We start from the raw sequence: 22,767 nt of genomic DNA, 5'->3' as shown, positions 1-22,767 counted from the left end.
AGTCTTTTCTCGACACAAGCAGGTTCTGCTCTTTTCTTGCTGTATTAATTATTTTATACAGGTTTCTTTCATCTTTTAATTTTTGTCAGAATGTCGTACAGATTATTTCTGCCCTACTTTGATCTCTACCGCCAGAAGTAAGTGAATTCAATCAGAGAGGGAATCCTAATGCACACCAGACTCAGGGGCATCAGGCCATCCTTACGTGGTAAAGACCCCCTCACTGCACACTAAAATGTAACTCCTTCTCAGATCACTGCTAATGAGGGGTCAATTTGCCATTTTTTTTTGGTAGGGGGATTTCTTTTTCTACCTTCTTTTAAACAGGCGGTATATTTCTCTCTTTTATCGTTGTTCTTTGCTTCTCCTCACTTCACTCCCGCATGTTTAGAAAATAGAAGAGAACAAATATTTTTAAACGTTTCCAATAATCCTAACTATTAACAGTAAAGTAGAAGTGAATCCAGGCATTTAATTTTCTTATTGCCATATAATGGACATATAACATTGTATTCGTTTTTGGTGTACAATGTCATGATTTCACAAACGTATATATCATGAAATCACCACCACAACAAGCCGAGTTCACATCCATCACCCCATATAATTACAGCTTTTTTCCTTGTGATGAGAACTTTTAAGATTTACTCTTCTAGAGACTTACAAAACAAACAACCCCACGTTCATTCCTACATACTGATTTGATTTTTTCCATTGAAATAATCTTGGACATTTATGAATAAATATGCATCTACAATACCATTTTTAAAGTTTTCATGGTATTCAACCATATGATGTGGATGCTTTGTACAACCAAATACCCTCCTAGTTGTTATAATATTTTGCTGTTATAACAAGAATGAATGGGTATTGCTTTGGATACATCTGTTGGTTTACCTCCTTAAAATAATGCCTTAAGTGGAATTGCTTGCAAAAAGGTATTCATGATATTAAATATTTTAAATTTTATGAAAAGTACCCTCCTTATATATTTCACCAATTTGTGAATTCAACATCAGCGTATACGACACAGTTTCCCATGTACTTATCATCACTCTATATATTATCATTCTTTTCAATCGACATCAGCCTAACAATCGGGGAAAATGATATTGTGTTTACTTGTTTTATTATATCAATAGTAGGGTTCAAAAAACACTGTAGGCTTGTTGGCTACGGGCTTCACTTTTTGATGAATGTCCTCTGCCCATTTTGCTATTGAGCATGGTTTATTTATTTTTTTTTACTAATTTACAAGAGTTCTTTAAATATTAGGGATAATAATTATTGTTCACAGTGGCTAAGTGTTTCCCACTTTATTGCTTGCCTTATAATTTTTTTTATCATCTATAGAGGTTCTTAATTTTATCTGTACTAAAAAAATTGAAAAGAACTCTCTTTTTATATAGGTCAAGGTGACTGAAATGTTCTTTCAATCTTTTCTTTCATGGCTCCTGCTTTTGCTGTCATGATTAGAAAGAACTTTGTCCACCTTAGAATTACACAAGGGGCACCTGGGTGGCTCAGTTGGTTAAGCGTCAGATTCTTGGTTTTGGCTCAGGTCATGATCTCACAGTTCGTGAGTTCAAGCCCCTCATCGGGCTTCTCGGGACAGTGCAGAGCCTGCTTGGGTTTGGGTTTGTCTTTCTCTCTCTCTCTCTCTCTCTCTCTCTCTCTCTCTCACTCCCCCACTTGCTCTCTGTCTATAAAAATAAGTAAACTTAAAAAAATTTAGAATTACACAAACATTCACCTATATTCTCTTCCAATGTTTTATTTTTGTTTTTATTTTTATACTTGGGATTCATCTTGAAGTTATTTCTTTTCCCAATTCTATTTCTTTAAAATCCTGCTTTTTCTATACCAAATACATAACATATAAAATGTGTATAGATACAACATATCTATTACATGTAATTGAAGGGATTGACTGATTAACTGAATGAGTGGCCTCGGCTCATTTACGGATCTGCTATTTCATTCCACTGAGATGACTGTTTATATTTTAATAATTTTACATCTTTCAAAACATTTTAAGCTGGAAGGGCAAGTGCCTTTTCATTACTTTTTATTTTTAAATATTTTCTGGTGATTCTGGTACACTTTTTCTTAGAGATGAATATTAGAACGTTTTTGTTAAGAAGCTTTTGTTGAGCCTGGGTGGCTCAGTCAGTTAAACGTCCGACTTTGGCTCAGGTCATGATCTCATGTCTCATGAGTTCGAGCCCCACGTCGGGCTCTGTGCTGACAGCTCAGAACCTGGAGCCTGCATCCGATTCTGTGTCTGCCTCTCTCTCTGTCCCTCTCCCGCTCACACTCTGTCGCTCTCAAAAATAAACATTAAAAAATGTTTATTTATTTTATTTTATTTTATTTTTGAGAGAGAGAGACAGCATGAGTGGGGGAGGGGCAGAGAGAGAGGGAGACACAGAATCCGAAGCAGGCTCCAGGCTCTGAGCTGTCGGCACAGAGGCTGACGCGGGGCTCGAACTCACAAGCTGTGAGATCATGACCTGAGCTGAAGTTGGACGCCTAACTGACTGAGCCACCCAGGCGCCCCCCCTCCCCCAAAATTTTTTTAAAAGAATGGTTTTGTGAAGTCCTACTGGGAATTGTGGTTGCTACTGTAGTCAACACATCCTTCAGTTTAATGGAGGGGGAGCTTTCTACAGTATCTTTCCAGTATTAAGTTTTCCCGTCCAGGAACAAGATATGTGCCTGCATTTATTCAAATCTTCTTCTCCATCCCTCAGCGCAGTTGTGCATTTTCCTTCACATATCCTACTGTCGTGCTCTTTGGAGTTTTGCCTCCTTTGGTGCGGAACTCCATGGCTCTTTTTTCCACCTTACGTTTTCGGCACTGACAGAGGAACACTGTTACTTTTTTCACCCTGAACGTTGTAACTGGCCCCTTTGCTAATTGGTTCTGAAAATTTTTCAGTTCTTTGCTTTTCCATGAACAGGACTGTTATCATCAAAATGATTATTTGTCTCCTCCTTTGCAGTATTTCCAGCATGTGCCTCTTCCTTGACTAATTGGCGATGGCCCACATTGTAAAAACAAAAGAAACCAACATCAGTAAGAGATTTCCTTGCCTCGGTTTAACCTTCATAGGAAGGATCTGGCCCTCTTCTGACATTTGCTAATTGCATATTTTCATGAACGTGTTTCATCTCCTGGGGCTATAACCATAGACAGATTTTTTGGATAAAATTTTACACAACCATATGCTTAACAACTAGACAAGACACAACAGTGACAAGCCTGAGGGTACTTTATGGTATCAGACGCTGGTCTATCGCCAGTCAGAGGCAAGTGAGGGCCCTAGGGGAGACAACACTGAATTAGAAATAAGGAAACTTCTTACTGTTTCTGATTTTCCTACAGATTTCACTTAAGTTTTTACCTTAATAAGAGCATAATTTCTATGTGTCAAACATGTAAATTTATAAAACTTAATGAAACAAAGTGTTAAATCTACTAAATATCACAAAATAGGTATTTTTCAAAATGCCAATAAAAGAATATATGAAAACTTTTTGTCACGTGTGTTTCTGGAATTCAAACTCGTAACATTAGATCTTTAAGGACTTTCCAGTATGTATGAGACGATCCCCACACCTTTTTTTATGAAATAAATACAAATTACAGCAAGAAAGCTATCAATATAACCCTGCCAATATTTATTTTTAAGGTTTTTTTTTTTAATTTTATTTATTTATTTTGAGAGAGAGAGAGAGACCGAGCGTGAGCATGCATGCACGGGGGATGGGCAGAGGGAGAGAGAATCCCAAGCAGGCTCCACATTGTCAGCACAGAGCCCAATGTGGGACTCGATCTCACAAACATTGAGATCACGACCTGAGCCGAAACCAAGTTAACCAACTAAGCCACTAAGGCGTCCCGAAAGTTAGTTTTTGAGCAATTTTTCTCTCAGTTAAACTGGCCTGTTGTACACTCATTTACTGAGACTCGGGACTTTATCCTCTTAGCAATATTACCAAAAGAACTTAGATTTTCTTATGTAGGAAAACGCAACATTAGTGCTTTAAGTATACAGCTCTGTAATTATTTTTACTGACAGTTTTTATATAGAGACAACACAAGTTGCATGGCCTCCTAGTGTGATAAAGGAACATGTATTATGGTTTCTGAACGAAAATGTGAGAAGGAGCAAACCCATTCTAGGAGCACGGGAACCCTGAGAACTGTCTCTGGGTCTTGGGACCAGGGACAAAGAACCCAGAAGGCGTTTCAGAAGCCACAGTCCTACTTCTCACTTTATAGGCAGGACACGGGGCACCCACAGGGATCCTGTGGTTTGTCCGAGGGGAATAGCCCACGTCCATACCTAGATCTGCGTTCTCCTAAACCCGTTATCTTTCATTCCACCTCCCTGCCTCCCCAGAAGTCTTTGAGGAGCACAGAGTCCCCGCAATTTCTGTGCTCGGCACACAACGCTCACCCCCCCACCCTCACTGGCCTCTGAGAGTTGCTCACAGGGAACCTCAACCAGTAGGTACACGGTGCCGGTGGGGTCCCATGCACTGAGGACAGCTGCACTCAGCTAGCTCCCTGCTGATACCTGGCAAAGGGACCATCACAGGAAATGGGCGATTCTAGTTGCTGCCAATTCCTGTGGTAGGACCTCAATGCTGGAATCTCCTGATCCTTGGGCTCAAGCTATTCCTGGAACAAATACACTTTTCTCCAGAAGGTCCCGGGGCAGCATTCAGGGCCTTTTGCCCTGGTGTGCATCACGGGATGAGGACATCAAAGCTAAGTTCCAGCCCTCGGCCCATGACTAACTCACGCTGGGATGGTGTTAAAAGTCATCTCTCCTGTTCCGACATCCATATCCTCTGAGGAGTGATCATGACCGCATGAACGATACCTAAGGGGCCAGTGTGGACATTCTAGGCTTCTGTGATGGTAAACAAGGAACAGACAACTAAAGACACGTGGAGAAGGAAGACAGTGCCAGGTACAAAGGTGCACAAGTCATATGCCAAGGACTAACCAAAGGGAACCCGCACTTCCTGTACAAGTAACCACCCTCTAGCCAGTGAGCACATCCTTCCTCAACTGTAATAAAAACCCGAAAAACATGGCACATTTCTCATGCACTTCCGGAGCCACTGTTAGACCCAACGTAGCACCAACTGCTTGAAACACCGCTCCTTGGCCTCTGGCTGAATTAGCCTATCTGTTCAGTGAAGCCGTCTCGACAGGACCCATCCAGGCTCGTTTGCCTTTAATAACATACCTTCCCGGTGGCAAAGGAAGTCTCCTGCGTCAGCGCCAACGTTCGAGTCCCACCTTGGGGCTGCCAGTGCCTGAGATGCGCTGGCATTTTCTGTTTTCTAATCAAAGGGGCCAAGGGAAACAGGTGCTGGCAGATGACAGCTGAGGCTGTCTGTGCTGTGAACTCCCTGCCACACACAGTTTCTAATGAAGAGGGCTAGGAAAAAGATGGGCGCCTCAGATTTCTGTCACAGTGGCTGTGGTAGGAGATGCTGGGGTGGCCGCTTTCCTGTCACTCTTACATGTGGCAAGGGCGAGAGGTGGGGGTGGGGGGAGACTTCACTAGGGCTTTTGGCAAACCTGTAGTGAGGGTGTCTGTGTACACTCGTATGTCCATCTATACACACACACACACACACACACACACACACACTCAAGAAAACAAGCGAGGATCCCTGCGTTAGTGCGGTCACATGTTTTGGAGCCAACCCTAAAAACCCAGCGCGGGGAAGGAGAAACACCATTGTCTGCCAATACTTACCTTCCCCCACCCCCCCACCACCACCCCCAGCCCTATCTCCCCACCATACCACCGGGGCAGTTACGCACAGATGTGGAGGAGAGCAGGGCAACCCTCCCCTCTGCTCTTGGAGCCGCTGGTGGCCCTCTATTGCCACACACGGGGGGTAAGAGTGACGAGGCCCTGTACCTGCTCAGGCCGGGCAGGGCGTGCTTAACCAGAAGGCCCCCTGAGTGGCAGCAGGGAGATGCGACATGCAGCGGCCGCGTCATCCATGTTTCTGTCAGAGGAATCCATCCATCCTTACCGCAGACCCATATTAAAAAGCTCCATGAGAAAAAGATTAGAAAATGTTCCATTCTTCGCCCACAGGAAGCGCAATACACACAGAAAGGGAAAAAGCACTCAAATTAGAGAAAACGTCATGGACACGGTCAAGAAATGCTGCCATGTGGAAGAGAACAGGAAGAGAGGGAGTTTTCCAGAACTTACTGGGGAAGTACCCTCCTTAGCAATACTGCAACAGAGCGCTTTGCTTTGAGTCCACTTCAAATAGGTACATAAATAAACCACAGACTACGGGCCTTGACGTAAGAAACCAGAATTGCAATGCCTTCGCTCTACTGGGAGTGGGTTCTCACCAGCTCCTTGGGGAGGAAGAGCTAGACATTTATATCAAAACCTTCTCCATCTCATCTAAATGTGTTATATGTATTTGGGGTAAAAAGAATACAAAGGGAACGCATCTAATACTATCTTGCGTGTTTAATTATTCTCAATGTATCTCTGTTGTCGTCACGAAGTTCTGAGTTGCTTGAAAAGCTGGTATCTGAACTGAGCCGGGCCCCCCCCCCCCGCAGCTCTCGAGCAGCAGAGAGATGCTGGGGTCAGCCAGCCACGTGTGGAAGCAGACTTATGGGAGGGTGGCTCACCTCTGATCTATACCTCGGTGTGCTCCAAGTTCAAGAGAGCACATCATCCATAGACACCTGTACATTAAAACAGTAATGACTCCGTAGCAACTCCGGATCCGGTGGAGATCACATTCTGTTATGGCCCTACAACCACCGAGGAGAAAAAACACACACATCCCATTGTTCCACTTAACATGATGAGACTTTTTGTAGAATCTGTATATCCCTGGCTACCAGTTCAGGCCTCTTACACGTCACTGCTTTGCTCATTACAGGGGACGAGAAAACCACAATGAACTACATTTACCTATCCAGTTACGAAAGACAGATTAGATAAACAAGATGCAAAAGATCCATTATCTTCAGCGTATACAATCTTTCCAAGGCTTTCATCAGTTCTCCTTTTGTGAGTGTGATTTTTGACAAGACCAACTAAATTTAAAGGAAAACAAAGAACAATACTTAGTCTTGTGACTCCGGTGATTGGCTACCCTGAAGCGTGTGCCTGGTAGGCTCGCAGCCTGGTCAAAATCATCCTTACGTAACACGGTCAGAAAAGAACTTTCAATGCCAATGTCAAACTCACAAGTGCATACACTGCACAATGATATTCAAACCCCAGCTAGTGAACCTATTTTACTGAAACCACCAAAGGAAGCAAAACTGTCTCCTATAAAACCCGCATACATCCAACTGTGTAAAGAACATTCAACAGAATATGTCAGGTTAGCACCCAAAAGTTCTCACACGCACCAGATAGAAATTTTGATGTCTGCTGGCTGAATAGACACATAATAACAGCGGTAATAGCATTAATGGGATCTAGACATTCTTAATAATGTCTACAATATTCCATTTCAGCTCGTGACTTGCTAGCAGATAAAAATCTATATTTCAATTCATTTATACTGTATGTTTCTCTCACATTTTGTCTTTTTCTTTTTTTTTTTTTTTTTCAATTCAGGCTGCTCTTGTCCAAGAATGTACAACGTAAGGTACCTAACGTGATTTAACAGTCCTATCATCTGCACAGAAAATTCCACAGGGTGAGATCTGCGTTTCACAAAAATGAAGTTTTCTTTTTATCTCATAAGCACCCACTTAAGAATGTCTTCTGACCATCTGAACAGTATTTCACTAGTCCAGCATCTCCCCGGCTTGAACATACACATTTCTGCATCTCGAGACCTCCAAAACACTGTCTGGACCTTGGCCTTTTGGGTTAGCTCTCTCTGGGTCTCCACCTCACGGGGAGGCAGGACAGGAAAGCGGTGGAACAGGAAGCCTTCGAGGAAACCAGAAAGAGGCTGATGGAGTACTGATAGCTCTGGAATCCAATAACCAAGGTTATTTCCCACCACAGATATATTACCATCCGTACTCTACTCCCCTCGGACCTTCCTTCCTTACCCTCCCCCTCCAGCTTTCCTTTGACTTAATATATTTCTCTCCCATTTTTTTCCCTTCTAGTTTGGACACCATCCAACCCTGTCTGGATATAGTGGGATTAAGTTAATACGTCTACATTCTGAGAAAGTATCTTAAGCAAAATGTTAAATTATGCATACTCTTATATTTGTACATTAATATAATGACTCTGATCCCCATCTATGGATGATTTATTCCACTTTCTATGACCTAGTCTTATGGTCAGTTGTACAAACTTATGAAACAACTAGTCAGAGGTAGAGACAGCATCTATGGTTTGAGAAAAGTCTCCTCAGCCCTAATTTCTTTTTAACTTCTTATAACTTCTATACAAGACTAAAGGGATCAAGTAGGAGATCTTCATTAGTTATTATGAATCTGAAGGATGCTATGATCAGAAATATTATTATATTGAGGCACTGGGGTAGCTCAGTCGGTTAAGCATCTGACTCTTGATTTTAGCTTAGGTCGTGATCTCACAGTTCGTGAGTTCGAGTCTCACATGGGGCTCCCTGCTGACGGTGCGAAGCCTGCTTGAGAGTCTTTCTCTCTCTCTCTCTCTCTCTCAAAATAAATAAATAAACTTTAAAAATAATTGTATATCTTTAAGAAAATCCAAACTGATAATATAATCTAGAATTTCACTAACAGGAGAGCCACTAGCTACAAGTGGTTATTTAAAGTCATTAAAATTAAATACAATTTAGAAGTCAGCTCTTCAGTTACACTAGCCACATTACAACGGCTCAGGAGCACAGACATTGAACATTCCATCATCACAGAAAGTTCTACTGGACGGCCATGTTCTAGGGACACATGAGGATCCTATTACAAACCTACAAATAAGAAAATGCTTTTCTTGCCAACAATAATTAGGATTTTTAATTTTAGAAAAAAAAGATGTTACCCTTTTTCATCACAGTAGTGAATTTTGTCTCCAGTTCCTGAGCCAACTGGACACCTACGCCATAAAACGAGTGATTTCCAATTGTCATCCGTGGAATCTCTTAGGGTTGGTATAGCAAGACTGGACAGGGAAGGGGAAAGGCATAGCTGGTTTGAGGCTCCCTGCAACCCTTTTCAACAGCACCTCTGTTTCCAGGGAGTTGTATTTGTTTGTTTGTTTTTAAATATTTATTTATTTTCAGAGAGTGAGGACACCTGCGTGCACACGCGCACGAGCGGGAGAGGTGCAGGGAGGGAGAGAGAGAATCCCAAACAGGCCCCGCACCCAGCACGGAGCCCAGTGCAGGGCTTGATCCCACAACCATCAGCGCACGACCTGAGCTGAAACCGAGAGGTGGACGTTCAACCGACTGAGCCACCCAGGTGCCCTCAAGGAATTGTATTTAAATATCAGTTTACGACTCAAAGAAAGCTCCCGAGAAACAGTATATGCTCACTCTGGAATTTGAGCTGCTCTAACTTACAGTATAACACGGACGAGGCGCTGGAGAGAAGCGTGATCCACCATATCACTGGAGATAGGCCTAACATCTGGTGGATCGTTTCCAGTATAAAGTCATGTTTTCCAGCCTCAAGTTGGCCTTTATGCAGCCCTGCAATTCTCCCTTCACTTCTTACGGACTCATACTGTATTGCTCTCGGTAACCATTATATGCCTTTCTGCTTTATGAAACCCAATTCCATCATGTTTAATCTTTGTAGAAACCCTTTTTAATTACCTCAGACAAATCAAGCTACCTAATGTGCATTCCCTGGAGTTCTTTCCTCCGGCCCAGTATTTCTCTGTACTCATCCTTTACCCCTTTCTTTCTCTCTTTTCCACTCGTGTTTGACGTCATTCTTTCCCGTTTCTTCCAGGAAGCGCTCCATCTATCACCCCACTTATTTTTATCTTCAATGGCTTCTCCATCACTGGATCCTCCCTCTTGGATCATAAACATTCTTATCTGTGTTTTTAAAAAAGCGGGGGAGGGGGCGCCTGGGTGGCTCAGTCAGTTGAGCATCCGACTTTGGCTCGGGTCACGATCTCACAGTCTGTGAGTTCGAGCCCCGCGTCGGGCTCTGGGCTGATGGCTCAGAGCCTGGAGCCTGCTTCCGATTCTGTGTCTCCCTCTCTCTCTGCCCCTCCCCTGCTCACACTCTGTCTCTCTCTGTCTCAAAAATAAATAAAAAAACATTAAAAAAATGAAAATAAAAATAAAAATTAAAAAAGCGGGGAGGTATGAAACCAAATACAAAACAACTTTCTCTGTTCCTCTACTGAGTCCTTTCTTTAAAAAAAAAAGTCTATGTATTTATTTGGAGAGAGAGAGAGACAATGTGAGTGGGGGAGGGACAGAGAGAGAGGGAGAGATAGAATCCCAAGCAGGCTCCCCACTGTCAGTGCAGAGCCTGAGACACGGGGCTCGAACTCACCAATCGTGAGATCATGACCCGAGCAGAAATTAAGAGTCAGACGCTTAACTGACGGAGCCATCCAGGTACCCCCGAGTCCCTTCTTTTTCCTCCACTAAGCATCCTAACATTCACCTCTTTCCTCCATTCTCACCTGCCTTACCCCCTGATAACCTGATTCCTGCCTTCATACATCTTGTTCAAACTAACATCGAAGCTCCCGGTGAGCTCCTAATCATTAAGTCTGCATTTCCATTCTTCCTCATATTGAGATGTCCCCCTCTGCAGCACACAGACTGCATTGACTGACCAGGCACTTTCGGTGAATTCTCTCCTCCCTGGCCTCTCCGATGTTCCTCCCTCCTCGCTAACCACGCCTTCTCTGGTTGTGCTCCCTGCTCCTGATCCAGAGACAGGCCCTGCTCGTGTCACATCCCTCCTCCCATCTTGTCCTACTTGCGCTCACCAGTGAGGTCAGTCAAGGCTCCTCCCCTTAATGTCATAATGTCAGCCCAGTATGTGTATAAATCCGCTGGATGAGTTTCTGTGAATGCTTTTCTGGGACTTTGACATGACTCGAGACCCTCAGGTTCCGGTCCTGAGCCCACAATTCTGAGAGCGGTGCCCTCATCCCCCCCTTCCAGGCACTCCACCCTCGCAGGTGCTCTTGACCTGTCAGCTCTGACTCGTTCAGATTTGGCCCTTTCTTTCCCTCCCTACTGCTGACCCCTTACTTCAGGCTCCCACTAAGCCTCTCCTCCCAGCTCCTGCCTGTGATGGGAGCCAAAGAACCCATGGACTTCATGAAATGTATTGTTTCTCACTGAAAGTGGAAGATATTATCAATCTGTGGCCCCTGTCCACTGCCTTAAGGAAGATATTGCAAGGATCTTTATGAACCTTCCCAGCAGACGGCCCCGTGCGTGTTATGGCAATGCAAGAAAGCATGTACTGTTGGCAAAGTTCCTGTAAGAAGTCAAGATGATTCTAGAAGTTAGGCTCAGTTGCTTTTTACTACTTCTCTGTCATCGTCCCCAGTGGTGTTAGTGTCGTGATGGAAGGTCACCCCTGACCTGTCATTTCTGCTACAGCTGAAAGCAATAAAAGGCATGAAAACACCCTCCCCCACACTTCCCATCTCTCGTAGCCCAATAATCTGAGATGTGTGGCATCAGGCAGAGTGCAGGGGTGCGAGCGGGACTTCCAAGAACCTCACAGCCCTACATTTTACAGACAAAAAGTGGGGCAGCAAAACCTCCGAGCTGCTGTTTGTTCGTGTTCTGAAATTTCGATCTCCCATGGCAGGGTAAAAATAACAGAAGTAAGGTCTGGCCAGAAGGAAAGCAACTCTAATTGTGGCAGAGCTGAGGTCGCTCATCCCCGGTCTCCCCTGTCCAAATGACTTGGCTCACAATTATCATAGTGATGGTTCTCAAATACACTTTTTTTTTTTTTAACGTTTATTTGTTTTCTTGAGACAGAGAGAAACAGAGCATGAACGGGGGGAGGGTCAGAGAGACAGGGAGACACGGAATCTGAAACAGGCTCCAGGCTCGGAGCTGTCAGCACGGAGCCTGACGCGGGGCTCAAACTCATGGACCGTGAGATCATGACCTGAGCCGAAGTCGGACGCTTAACCGACTGAGCCACCCAGGCGCCCCCCAATACACTTCTGATTATTCACCACTTCAGAATCATAAATGGCTGCATAATTTTAACAGAAGAAAGCCACAGGATCCTAGCTCCTGAGAGCCAAAAGTGGGCAATTTATTTAATTCGATCTCTTCCAAGTTTATAACAAAAATTGAAGTCCAGTGAGGTTAACTGACCTTCCTCAGAATTGTCCTATTACTGTAAATGCTGATTTTGATGCATATCTTGCACACAAGTATGGCGTATTTCTTATCTTGACCCCTTCCCACAGTCCAAGGATCCTTTCTTCATTAAATATCTTGAATAAGCTAGAACACACTTAGACTATGGCACTTAGAAACCTCTTGAGGGACAATATGATTTCCAACAGTTCTGTCCATATAGCTGAGTCTAGGTGGATAAATTAGATGTTACTTAAGCAATAAAGAAAATGTTTTCACTTACAGGCAATGCTGCATAGTACTCAGAAGAACCATGTTCTCCTTTGTAAATGAGCGTGAAGGAAGCAAAGAAAGAAGAAAAAAGAACTGAGTGGGAAGAATCTGGAAAATTAACAGCAAGAGTCAGTGAAAACGATTCTATTTTTTCCTTATAAAGAATACTTTAAATTACATAATTACAGATTCCAGGGAAATAGGTATTTAAATCCATCAGTGACATGTGTTTGACTTCCTCATTTCCAGAGAAAATCAGAAACTTATTTTGGTTTTTGTTCTCACTCTTCTCTTTTCCCCGCCCACCTAAATCGGATTGAGATATTTGACAAAGTAAGACCCTAGTACAATGGAAATTAGACTCTAGCGAAACGAGAGGCTGCGTGAAGCTCTTTATACACTACAAAATCGAATGTTCCCACTTTTTCCTACAGACATTAGAAAGGCACAGAAATAAAATCAGATCCAACTCCCAGTTTCTATTTTGAGCAGAGGTTTTAAATGCCATCAGCTTAGATTAATGTGCTATGGATTAGTCACCTTGCATAAATATGTTTCATTTAAAGGAAACCCAAATGAATGTGTTTCCTTAAAATGATAACATGCTAAGGGCATGGCAGAACCCTTTTAGATAAAGAAAACAAAACAAGACTTTCCTTGCCTGTATTTTATGAATTTCCAAACAGCATGAAGCTTAAAGCCCAAAAGAGATACCCATGAAAAGCTACCGATCGACTTCTAGAACTGCCACCTTTAATGTTGCATAAATGATAAATGTTTCATCTTAATGTTCAGAGAGGTATTCACCGTACATGACAGAGGGGATTATAAAAATTTAGAAATGAAATAGACATCATCTCCCTGACTTATATGTTATCATTACCACTTTCCCATGCCAGACAGTTAATCCATCAGGGCCATTTTTCCAAATGAGCTTTTAAATCCTTCTCAACATAGAACTTTATGCACACGGCCAATGAATGGAAATGGTCATTGAGCCATTATCATTATTAATATGCAAGGCCCTTTTCTGAGCACTTTGCCTTTCATCCATTCCATTTAATATTCCCAATCCTATGGTGGTTTTTTACACTTATTTCTATTTATTCTTATTTTACAATGGGAAAACAGAGGCCCTGGGAGATTAAGTAACTTGCCCCAAGTCACGGAGCTAGTGAATGGTGGAGACGGGACACAAACCCAAGCAGCCTACTTCCTTCACCACTATGCTATCTGGTGTCTTCAGAAATGAAAGCCAATGCGGGGGGGAGATGAGATTTTAACCTTCTTTTATGGAAAAAAAGTAAATAGTGCAAAAAAGTAAAGTAAATAGTGCAATAAGTCTTCATAGTTCCATCATCCCGCTTCAAGGAATATGAACAATTTACCTATCTTTTTTTATCTTTTTTCGGAGGTTTTTTGTTTTGTTTTGTTTTGTTTTTTTTGCCAGATTATTTCATAGCAAAGCCAGAACACTGTCATAACCTAAAATGTGGAATAATGAGATCTGAAGATACAATGCAGTGGTGCTGAGACACCCGCCCCCCCCCCCCCCCCCCGGGGCGGGGATAAAGGGTGTGAGGGCTTTCCTTACCCTTACCCCCAACTCAGGAGGGTTAGGTGTTCCCCCTTTTATATGCCTCCTCCCCACCCACCACCCACCCACCAAACGCTATGCAGTCTTCAGCCATGGCCACACTCTCAGTTCCCTACGTGGATTTATTTTCAAACTCCTGTCTCTCCGCTGGATTCTAACTTTGCTAGAATAAGATCATGGTGTCTCAGTCACAAGAGCTGCAGTGCTGAGCTCTGGGCTTATCCCACAACAGACGCTGAAAGAGGGCTGGTTTGGGGAAGGGAAAGTAGACAATCTGACAGTCACAAAACCAGACAGCCAAGAAAAATGGGGCAGCTCAACTAGACATGATAAAAATATTATCCCCGAAATTTCAGTTTATGTTTCTTACAACGAAAAATGGTCAACTTTTTAAAAAACAAAATGGGATACATTCACGCTCTAATCCCATCTCCAGGTGGACCTGATAATTATTTGAGTGTTTTGAAAAGGAAGTACAAAGATGTCAATAAGGCTTAATCTCAAATAGGCAAGAGCTTCTCTGAAATCTGACCTCACAGGTCCCTTTCAGCTCCTTTCTCCATGAATAAAAAAATGACTCCCTCCTTGCCAATGGAACATGAAATAGATTAATGACTGTTTTAGTAGGAGTTATTAATAATACTTCTTGGCAACTCTGAACTTATTTTGAATTCATGTCAGATAGAGAAAATCAAAAGTGTTATTTATGTAAATGTATTTTATGGTATTCATGAGCATAAATGCTGAAGTTAACATTACAAAAAGCTTTCCTATTAACCCTTAGTTTCATTGATTAATCTTCCAAAAAGGTTAGTGATTTTCCAGTTTAGAATATTATCTCCAGAACCCAAATCCTATTTGATAATTAAAAAAACATCTACTGACTTAAGTACTTAAATAAAAAATAAACTCTAAAACGTAATGAAAATATCTAACCTCTCCAATTAAGATATTTAATTTTGAAGACTCTTAAATTCTCCCATGAAAAGCCTCAATGGTAGGGTTTTATGCCAATTCTTTTAAAGTGGCTAATTATATGCAAGGAGATATATAGGTTATTAGAGATCTATGAAACTATTAAGTCAGTCTACATGATGATTTATCTCTGAATATAATTATACTTTAAATGACCTATTATCTTTTCTACTCTTTGAGTTGTACAGATTATCCATAAGTACACCATAGTCCATAGAAGTAACATTTTAGAGATTCCAGAAAACTATGAAACCCACACTGATGAAGAACTTCGCCAACTATCAAAACCCATGAAAGTCTTAATGAAGTGAAAATAAGTTCCCGGTACAAGATACTTCTGAAAGCTGCTCAGGTTCCTCTAAGGGATCTCTCTTGCTCCATACTCTTACATAAGAGAAAATGATAGAGAATTCCCACTGGGAAAGAATTTCTCTTGACACTGTACTATTGTCAAGGCCATGTTAGGTATAACATGAAGGATACTAAAATTATCAAAAGACCTAGCTGCTATCCTCAGGGAGCTGACAATCCGTAGGGGAGACAGGGCATAGAAACAAGTAAGCACCACGAGCCGGTGTGTGATAATCCACAGAAGTGATCCAAGCAAGGGGCCATAGGAGTTCTCAGGAGAAAAGATGGTTTCTGGTTCACACGTGAAGGAAGATTTTGGAGAGGAAGTGGTATTTGAATTACGCCTGAAAAACTTACAGAGAAATTTGGTTGGGAGTAGGGGCAGAGCATTACGCGGATGAATGGTTTACACCAACACCACAAAGGAAAGCACGAAGCCCTCAGAGAAAAAAGTGAACGATTCTGGTTGGCCAGTTGAGGGTGCACACGAGGGGATGGTGTGTGGGATCTGCCAGAGCAGATCATGGAGGACCTAGAACGTCCAGCAAGGAACTGTAGCAAGCGCAGGGGCACCATGCAGCAATCATAACAGGGGGGAAAGGGAAAATGATCTAGGACCACATGCGCTAAGGATTACAGAGTGACGACGCAGTGGGAATGGCTTAGGTGAGAGGTGCTACAGATTTAAAGTAAGGTGAGCAGACGAAAGAGGATGGAGTACATGAGAGAGTGAGAATGGAGCAGATGTGACCACGGAATAGAGAGGATGACAAAAAGAAGGTGAGAGGAAATGCTGATCCCGAAATTTCCAGCCTCAGTAGCCAGATCATAGGTATCATTAACAGAGTGACCGTGAGAGAAGGTACCGGTCTGGAAACGATAATAAAAGATTCATTTGGGGGAAATGTTCAGTTTGAGGCAATTTGGGTCGGCCTGTTGGAGGTGGTCGGCGTCGTGTGAAATGTGGGTCAGTGGTTCTAGAGAGAGGTTGAGGCGGCAGATCGGAGTCGGCAGAGTGTTCAAAGGGCTAAGAGCTGATAGTATGGATAAGATGAACACGGGGAAGCCTAAAGAATTGAAAGAGGGGTGCCTGGGTGGCTCGGTCAGTCAAGTGTCCAACTCTTGATTCCAGCTCAGGTCATAGTCTCACAGTTTGTGAGTCTGAGCCCTGCATCGGGCTCTGCGCTGACGGTGCGAAGCCTGCTTGGGATTTTCTCTCTCCTTCCCTCTCTCTCTGCCCCTCCCCTGCTCCCTCTTGCTCTCTCAAAAATAAATAAACTTAAAAAAAAAAAAAAGAATTGGAAGAGATGCCTCGTGAGAACAACTTTGGGGAGCTCAAGCACATAAGGCCTCGGGGTACAGAACACAGATGACTCTACGATGAACTGGCAGGCACATGAGGGGATGTGCCATATAGCAACCCCTCAAATTCAGGGGGTTTTCTGGATGCACCAATAGCTCTCCTACAAAAGATCTCCCAGAGCCCGTCTCCGCCTCCCAAAATACAACCCCTCTGAGAAACTCCCCGATCACCCCAATCAGAAATTAACCCTCCAAGCCAGTTGTTCCAAGCCAGGAACAATTACCCAACTTTGTATCATTTTCAAGGCTGTAGGCACATATACGCTTGTGTCGTGATCATTTATACAATGTCAGCCTCTCCGTCCACCTCGCCAGCTGTATTCCTACTTCCCCAAACGCTACTACCTCTCTGCACCAGGGAAAGAAACAAGAAGAAAGCCCTCTTTTTTCTTTTTTTACTTTTTAAGTTCTTTGTCTCGTGAGTTCTGGTCTTCGCTCACCCCATGGAGAACACATGGCAGATTCGAATGGAGAAGAAGTGGGAGGGAAACCATAAGGGACCACTGCAAATACCACCATCTACATCATGGTCTTTTGAGATAGAGATTTTCTTATTTCTTGAGCACTCAACACGTTAGGTGCTACTCAGAATACACAATGAGATAAGATCCTCTATAGAAATTATTCTATCTTTCGGTGATATGAACTATTTTCATTAATGATTAATTCATGAAATCCTCAAGTTTCCCTACTCCCCTCCATACCCTCCAGAAGTTTAACTTTAAATTGTACCTATCCACTGGGAAAATCAAGTCTACAGCTAACTGCTGATAAATCTGACAACTAGATACAGTTTAGGCTCTAATACATTACCAGCACTAAATTCCACAGTAATTTTTCTTCTCTAAGTTGGAGATTTTTTTTTTGGTTTGGTCTCTGAAAACTATTAAAAAAAATTATGAGCTACACACTGGGTCAGACCTGCTCAAATATATGATTTAAAGTTTAAGCTTAAGTTAGGGAATTACTTTGTCTCTCTTCAGTTTAAATCTTTCAAAAAGCCATGAGTTGCTAACTAGGATAATTTGGTACTTTATTTCAGGTTCTAAAGGTACCAGCCTCACAATCTTCACGTGATGAACCTATAAAGGAGTGAAGGGGGCTGGGAGGGCTGTCACCTGCAATACAATGAATGTCAAGGTTCTGTACCAGTCCACAGGAACTGAGTGACTAGTTGGCAATTACAGGGAGGCAGCCTGAACCCACACAGAGCACTGCCTCGTGACGAGAGCTATCTCATCTCAAAGGCAGCTTCTTCACAAGATGGAATGTTCTCTATCATTCAGTGTTTACACAGGGGCTGGCTGACAACCCAGGAAGTGGGGGAAAGGTGAGTTCAGTCTACAGGGTCCCTCCAGGCCACTCTGACTCTAACTTGCTTCACGAACAGGAAGAAAAGACTTTAAATCAGGAGTGGTTCTTCACCTTATGTGGCAACTTTAAGGACTACACAGAAGAAGAACACTGGCCCAGGAGCCAGAATGAGTCACTTTGATCTCAGTTTGCTAGCTTTAAAATGAGGGGGCGGACTGGGTCCCAAGATACCCTGATTTCAGGGTCTCTTCAAAGGGCTTCATAATAGAAGTAATATGATCTAAGTACATACAGGCATAATTCATTTCTCTGTGTCTGCTCCATTTGTCAAAACCTTGTGGAAAAGGTAAAAAGACACAGAAGGGCCCTTGACTTAGTGCCCAGTGGGCCTGAAGATACGGTAGAGAACCAGAGTCCAGGATGGAGAGTAGATTCCACACCCAACAGCCGAGACCCAGGTCCAGGGGAGCCCAGGGGTCTCTCCTCTCCACTCTCATTGTCACCTGCCCCTCAGGACCCTTTAGAAAAGCCGCAGGGAGAGCGAGCTGTAGCTAAGCCAAAGTCATCCAGGAAACACTAAGTTCATAATGAATCACTGAAAAGTGTCCTAAATATAGCATGCTTCGGTCATCGTGGACACTGTTCGGACTGTTTATAGGCGCATGAGTATCTAAAAATATGAGCTGCGCACTTTCAAACAGTTCCTTATTAGAGTCATGTTTCAGATTTTGAGACATCTGCTGTGCCATAATATAATTCCTAATTACTGTGGTATTCCTAAACGCAATTCTACGTGAATGTACCGTTTGAAGAAAGACCAATGTTCCAAGAAGGAAAAAGGAACCAGCTCTGATATGCTAGCTGTTTCCATGAGCTAAACCAACAAAGCTTTGCTCCTGTGGTTTGATCTAAGGACTTTTGGCTCTTTTGAGTGCCTCATATTTTACTTAATCCTTGTCATCAAAGCATCATCCCTCCACTAAAGAACAGACACAAAATTTTTGACATTACATCTAATAACAAGTATTAGCAGGTGGTTAATGGCACTCAGATATCAATTCAAATAAGTGAGAAATTTTTCTGTGGTTTATTGGTGAAGTATAAATTTTACACATGGTTAGGTGGCAAATCAATCCTAATGCTGCTTTTTTAAAAACTGGAAAAGAATTCTAAATGCGTATCTATTATGTATTAATAACTAATGCATTACGTATTAATAATTATGTCTTAATAATTAATTTATTATTTTACTATGAAGTCTTTAAAGTAGGAGTTGTTTTCCTTGGCACATAATGGCTCTTGCCTCCCCGGGTGCTCAGCGTGTCCCTCTCAGGCATCCTTTCAAGCAGATGTGAGAAGAAATGCCATAAGCACACCTTGAATTATTCTGTCCACACCTATCAGCTCTCCTTTAGCAGAAACTGCTACCATGGGAACGAAGCTCAATCATCCCGAGATGATTCTTATTTTTTAGAGAAACCAAGGCCTTAACTACTTCCTTGGAAAGATATATACCAAAAAGTACTTTTTTTTTTTTTAAACCACTCATGCTGCTTCCTCTAAAAGAGAAACATGCCACCAGGGATTTTACTGCTAAAAAAGATGACAAATAGTTGCTCCTATACTTAAAAATCTTCAGGTTGTCAATACGCACACACATGGAAAAATATGAGTTACACATTTGCAAAGAGCTCTTTCAGATTTTGAGAATCTGATGTAATCCCTAATGACAAGTGTATTCCTGTGTGAAAGCAGTTCTGAGATGCAGCACCTTTAGGAAACCAAGTGAGCAAAAAAACCTCTCAGAAACTGCTTACAAACACATCAAGATAAAGGAAAAGGTAATGCATTATTTTTAGGAATAACTAGGTAGACCAAAATTTAGAACTTTGCAGGTATGAATGTGCCACGTGTCATCTCTGTGAACCCAAGAAAGGATAGAGAAAGAGCAAGCTCGGAGAAAAGAAATTTAGAAAATAATATAAATCAATCTTGTTCTCCACCTCTCCTCTCCCACATACCCCGTCTTGCCCTCTGTTTCTTTCTCTCAGTACTTACTTCAGCACGATTCAACTACTGTAATCCCTCCCGAACAGCACTCCACATGAAAACCTCTAAGACTTCCCTGGTCCTCTGGCCAGTTCTTGCTAACCAACGTCTGAGATGTCATGGTTTCAGATCCAATAACAATGACTTTGAAGTTGACAGGCTGAGATGGATTTTGGTCATCAAAGGCTCAGGTCAGTGGGGCGGCCTCCAGATCTCCTTTAGAACGGTGGCTGTTTGTGACTTGCTCTGAGACTATTAATTCATACTTTAAAACACAGCTTCCAACATCAGTCTCGGGAGCCAGGCCTAGAGTAGCATCACTCAGCCAATGGGGACTTTTCTGGGCAGAGTTGAAGAAGCTCAGCTCTACTTTTCTATTTTTAACACTGTTTAGTTAACTTTGAGAAATCCAGCCAAGTGCTCCACCAAAATGAAGCCATGACAGGTAATCCCAGGTGACTAAAAGGATTCTCACCACTAATATCTAATACATAATATGCTTCATGATAGCACAACATGGGAACACCTGTGTTGGATTTTCTTTGACTTCTTAGATAGAATCCATGAGCAAAGGGCTCCTGGAATCAGTACCTGGTTAAGTCATTTTCTAGATTTAAGTCTTTTTCTGGCACTCTAATTCCTCATAATTGAAAAAAATGATAGTGCCAAACAGGCCTTTTTTCCTTCAGTAGATCATTTTCTAAAGTCCTAACAATGGTAGATTAAGGAAGTAAATAAAATATAATAATATAATATAATGTAATATAATAATTAATATAATATAATATAATATAATATAATAGGAAGTCAAATCAACTCTTTCAAACACAAAGAAATGAAGCCGTTATACCCATACGCCCATTCACCTGCCCCGGTGTGGTCCTAGGGGCGTGTCCCACAGGGAACAACGCAGCCGGCGCCGCCCACCCTCCCCTGCCCACTTACGGTTGGCCAGTCTGCTCTGCTCCGGCTGCGCGCTGTCCGCGGACTGGGTGCTGGAGACCGAGGACACGCTGGAGCTCCGCACGAAGCCAAACGCCGCCAGCTTGGCTGCTGGGAGACGTGAGTACCCAGGAGGACGAAGTCCAGATTTTGGTAGATTGGATTTTGCAGCATTTGAACCGGAGGCTTTCTTTAAATCTGCTATAATGAACCCAAACCAAACAAACAAACGAAAAAAATCAGTTGACAACGAGACAGAGGAATACACAGACTATGAATAGTAATCTATCATAAACTGAACACAATTGATGTTGTACGGTGCGGTTCAGCATAGTCACAAATACATCTTTATGAGAAAAGCTCCTCGCTGTGGGCTGGGAGCTTCAGACAACTTACACAGGAGGAGAGGCAGCAGGCAGATGAGAAAAGAATAGACAACTAGCCCTATTATATGGCCATAAATAAAGGTAGACAGTGCTTAGGACGCTGAATGGAATGAACTTGTACTGTTGCAAGGTACCCTAGAACTGTGAAAGTGACATACACCTTAAAGTCTGACATGCAATGGGTAAAGAGCCCTTGTGGTAAATAGTCATCAGCAATTATAAACACTTGGTGAGAAATCATAGAAGCATGCACAAAAGAGTTGTTTGCTAGCATTCCGTTCATTGTAGGAATGAGGTGAGCACAAACTGGGGAACTGGCCAGATTGAAATCCAGTCTGTATGATTTACTGGCTGTGTAACCTTGGGCACTTGATCCAACACTTCAGAACCAATGGAAGGACTGGTGATGATAAAACTGGCCTCGAAGATATATTCCAAATATTACCGCTTGTAACAGAACTTGATAGATGCTCTAGTTAAAACTACTAGGCTTTTTTAATTCTTTTTCCACGATGGGTTTTTATGTTAAATTAAAATTCAAAAATTAAACTAAGCTGAAAATTAGTTCCCAAATATGTGCAAAGCTGGCTAATTTCGAAATAATAAAACATCATGTTATAAATCTACTATCTCAGCATGATGATGTCTGAATCAGGCTCCGTTCATAGCCGCTGCAATGATCATCTCCACACCAAAAGAGCCTTTCAATACCAGATAGAACCAGAATGTTATCACACACAAATGCCCTTTAATAGTCCTTAAAAGGAAAAAGGGGCGGGGCGCCTGGGTGGCTCAGTCGGTTGAGCATCCAACTTCAGCTCAGGTCATGATCTCACGGTCCATGAGTTCGAGCCCAGCGTTGGGCTCTGTGCTGACAGCTCGGAGCCTGGAGCCTGTTTCAGATTCTGTATCTCCCCCTCTCTCTCTGACCCTCCCCTGTTCATGCTCTGTCTCTCTCTGTCTCAAAAATAAACGTTAAAAGAAAAAAAAATTAAAAATAAATAAATAATAACAAAAAGGAAAAAGGGGCAAGTGTCCTAATATTCTATATAAATTTCTAGTCAAGCCATTTAGGAACTTTCAGCTGCAGCCGTATTTACTGTGAGTGCTTATATGCAGACCATTCAGCAGCAACCTGGTCTAAAAGATTAACCAAGTTGCAAACTAATAATAAAAGAAGGCATTTATTTTTTTTTAACGACATCTGAAAATCAATGAAGAATCTACATTAGAAAC

At 42.4% G+C, this 22,767-nt stretch overlaps 1 protein-coding gene across 2 annotated transcripts in view; it reads right to left on the bottom strand.

The window, feature by feature from the left end:
* The window catches only part of MTUS2 (microtubule associated scaffold protein 2), a 546,859-nt gene that overhangs the window by 298,965 nt on the left and 225,127 nt on the right, over positions 1-22,767 (bottom strand). Inside the window, exon 4 of one of the 2 annotated variants that reach the window (XM_040448119.1) lies at positions 21,149-21,346. In XM_040448119.1, the coding sequence (XP_040304053.1) occupies positions 21,149-21,346 (198 nt within the window). The remainder of the gene's footprint in view (positions 1-21,148; positions 21,347-22,767) is intronic. The other variant, XM_040448120.1, reaches the window with a different exon arrangement.

This window comes from Herpailurus yagouaroundi, unplaced genomic scaffold (genome assembly GCF_014898765.1).
Source record: "Herpailurus yagouaroundi ecotype Mexico unplaced genomic scaffold, PumYag 197, whole genome shotgun sequence".
Classification (NCBI taxonomy): Eukaryota; Metazoa; Chordata; class Mammalia; order Carnivora; family Felidae; genus Herpailurus; species Herpailurus yagouaroundi.
The sequence above is the reverse complement of the archived record's forward strand: the minus strand, read 5'-3'. Positions and strand labels throughout refer to the sequence as shown.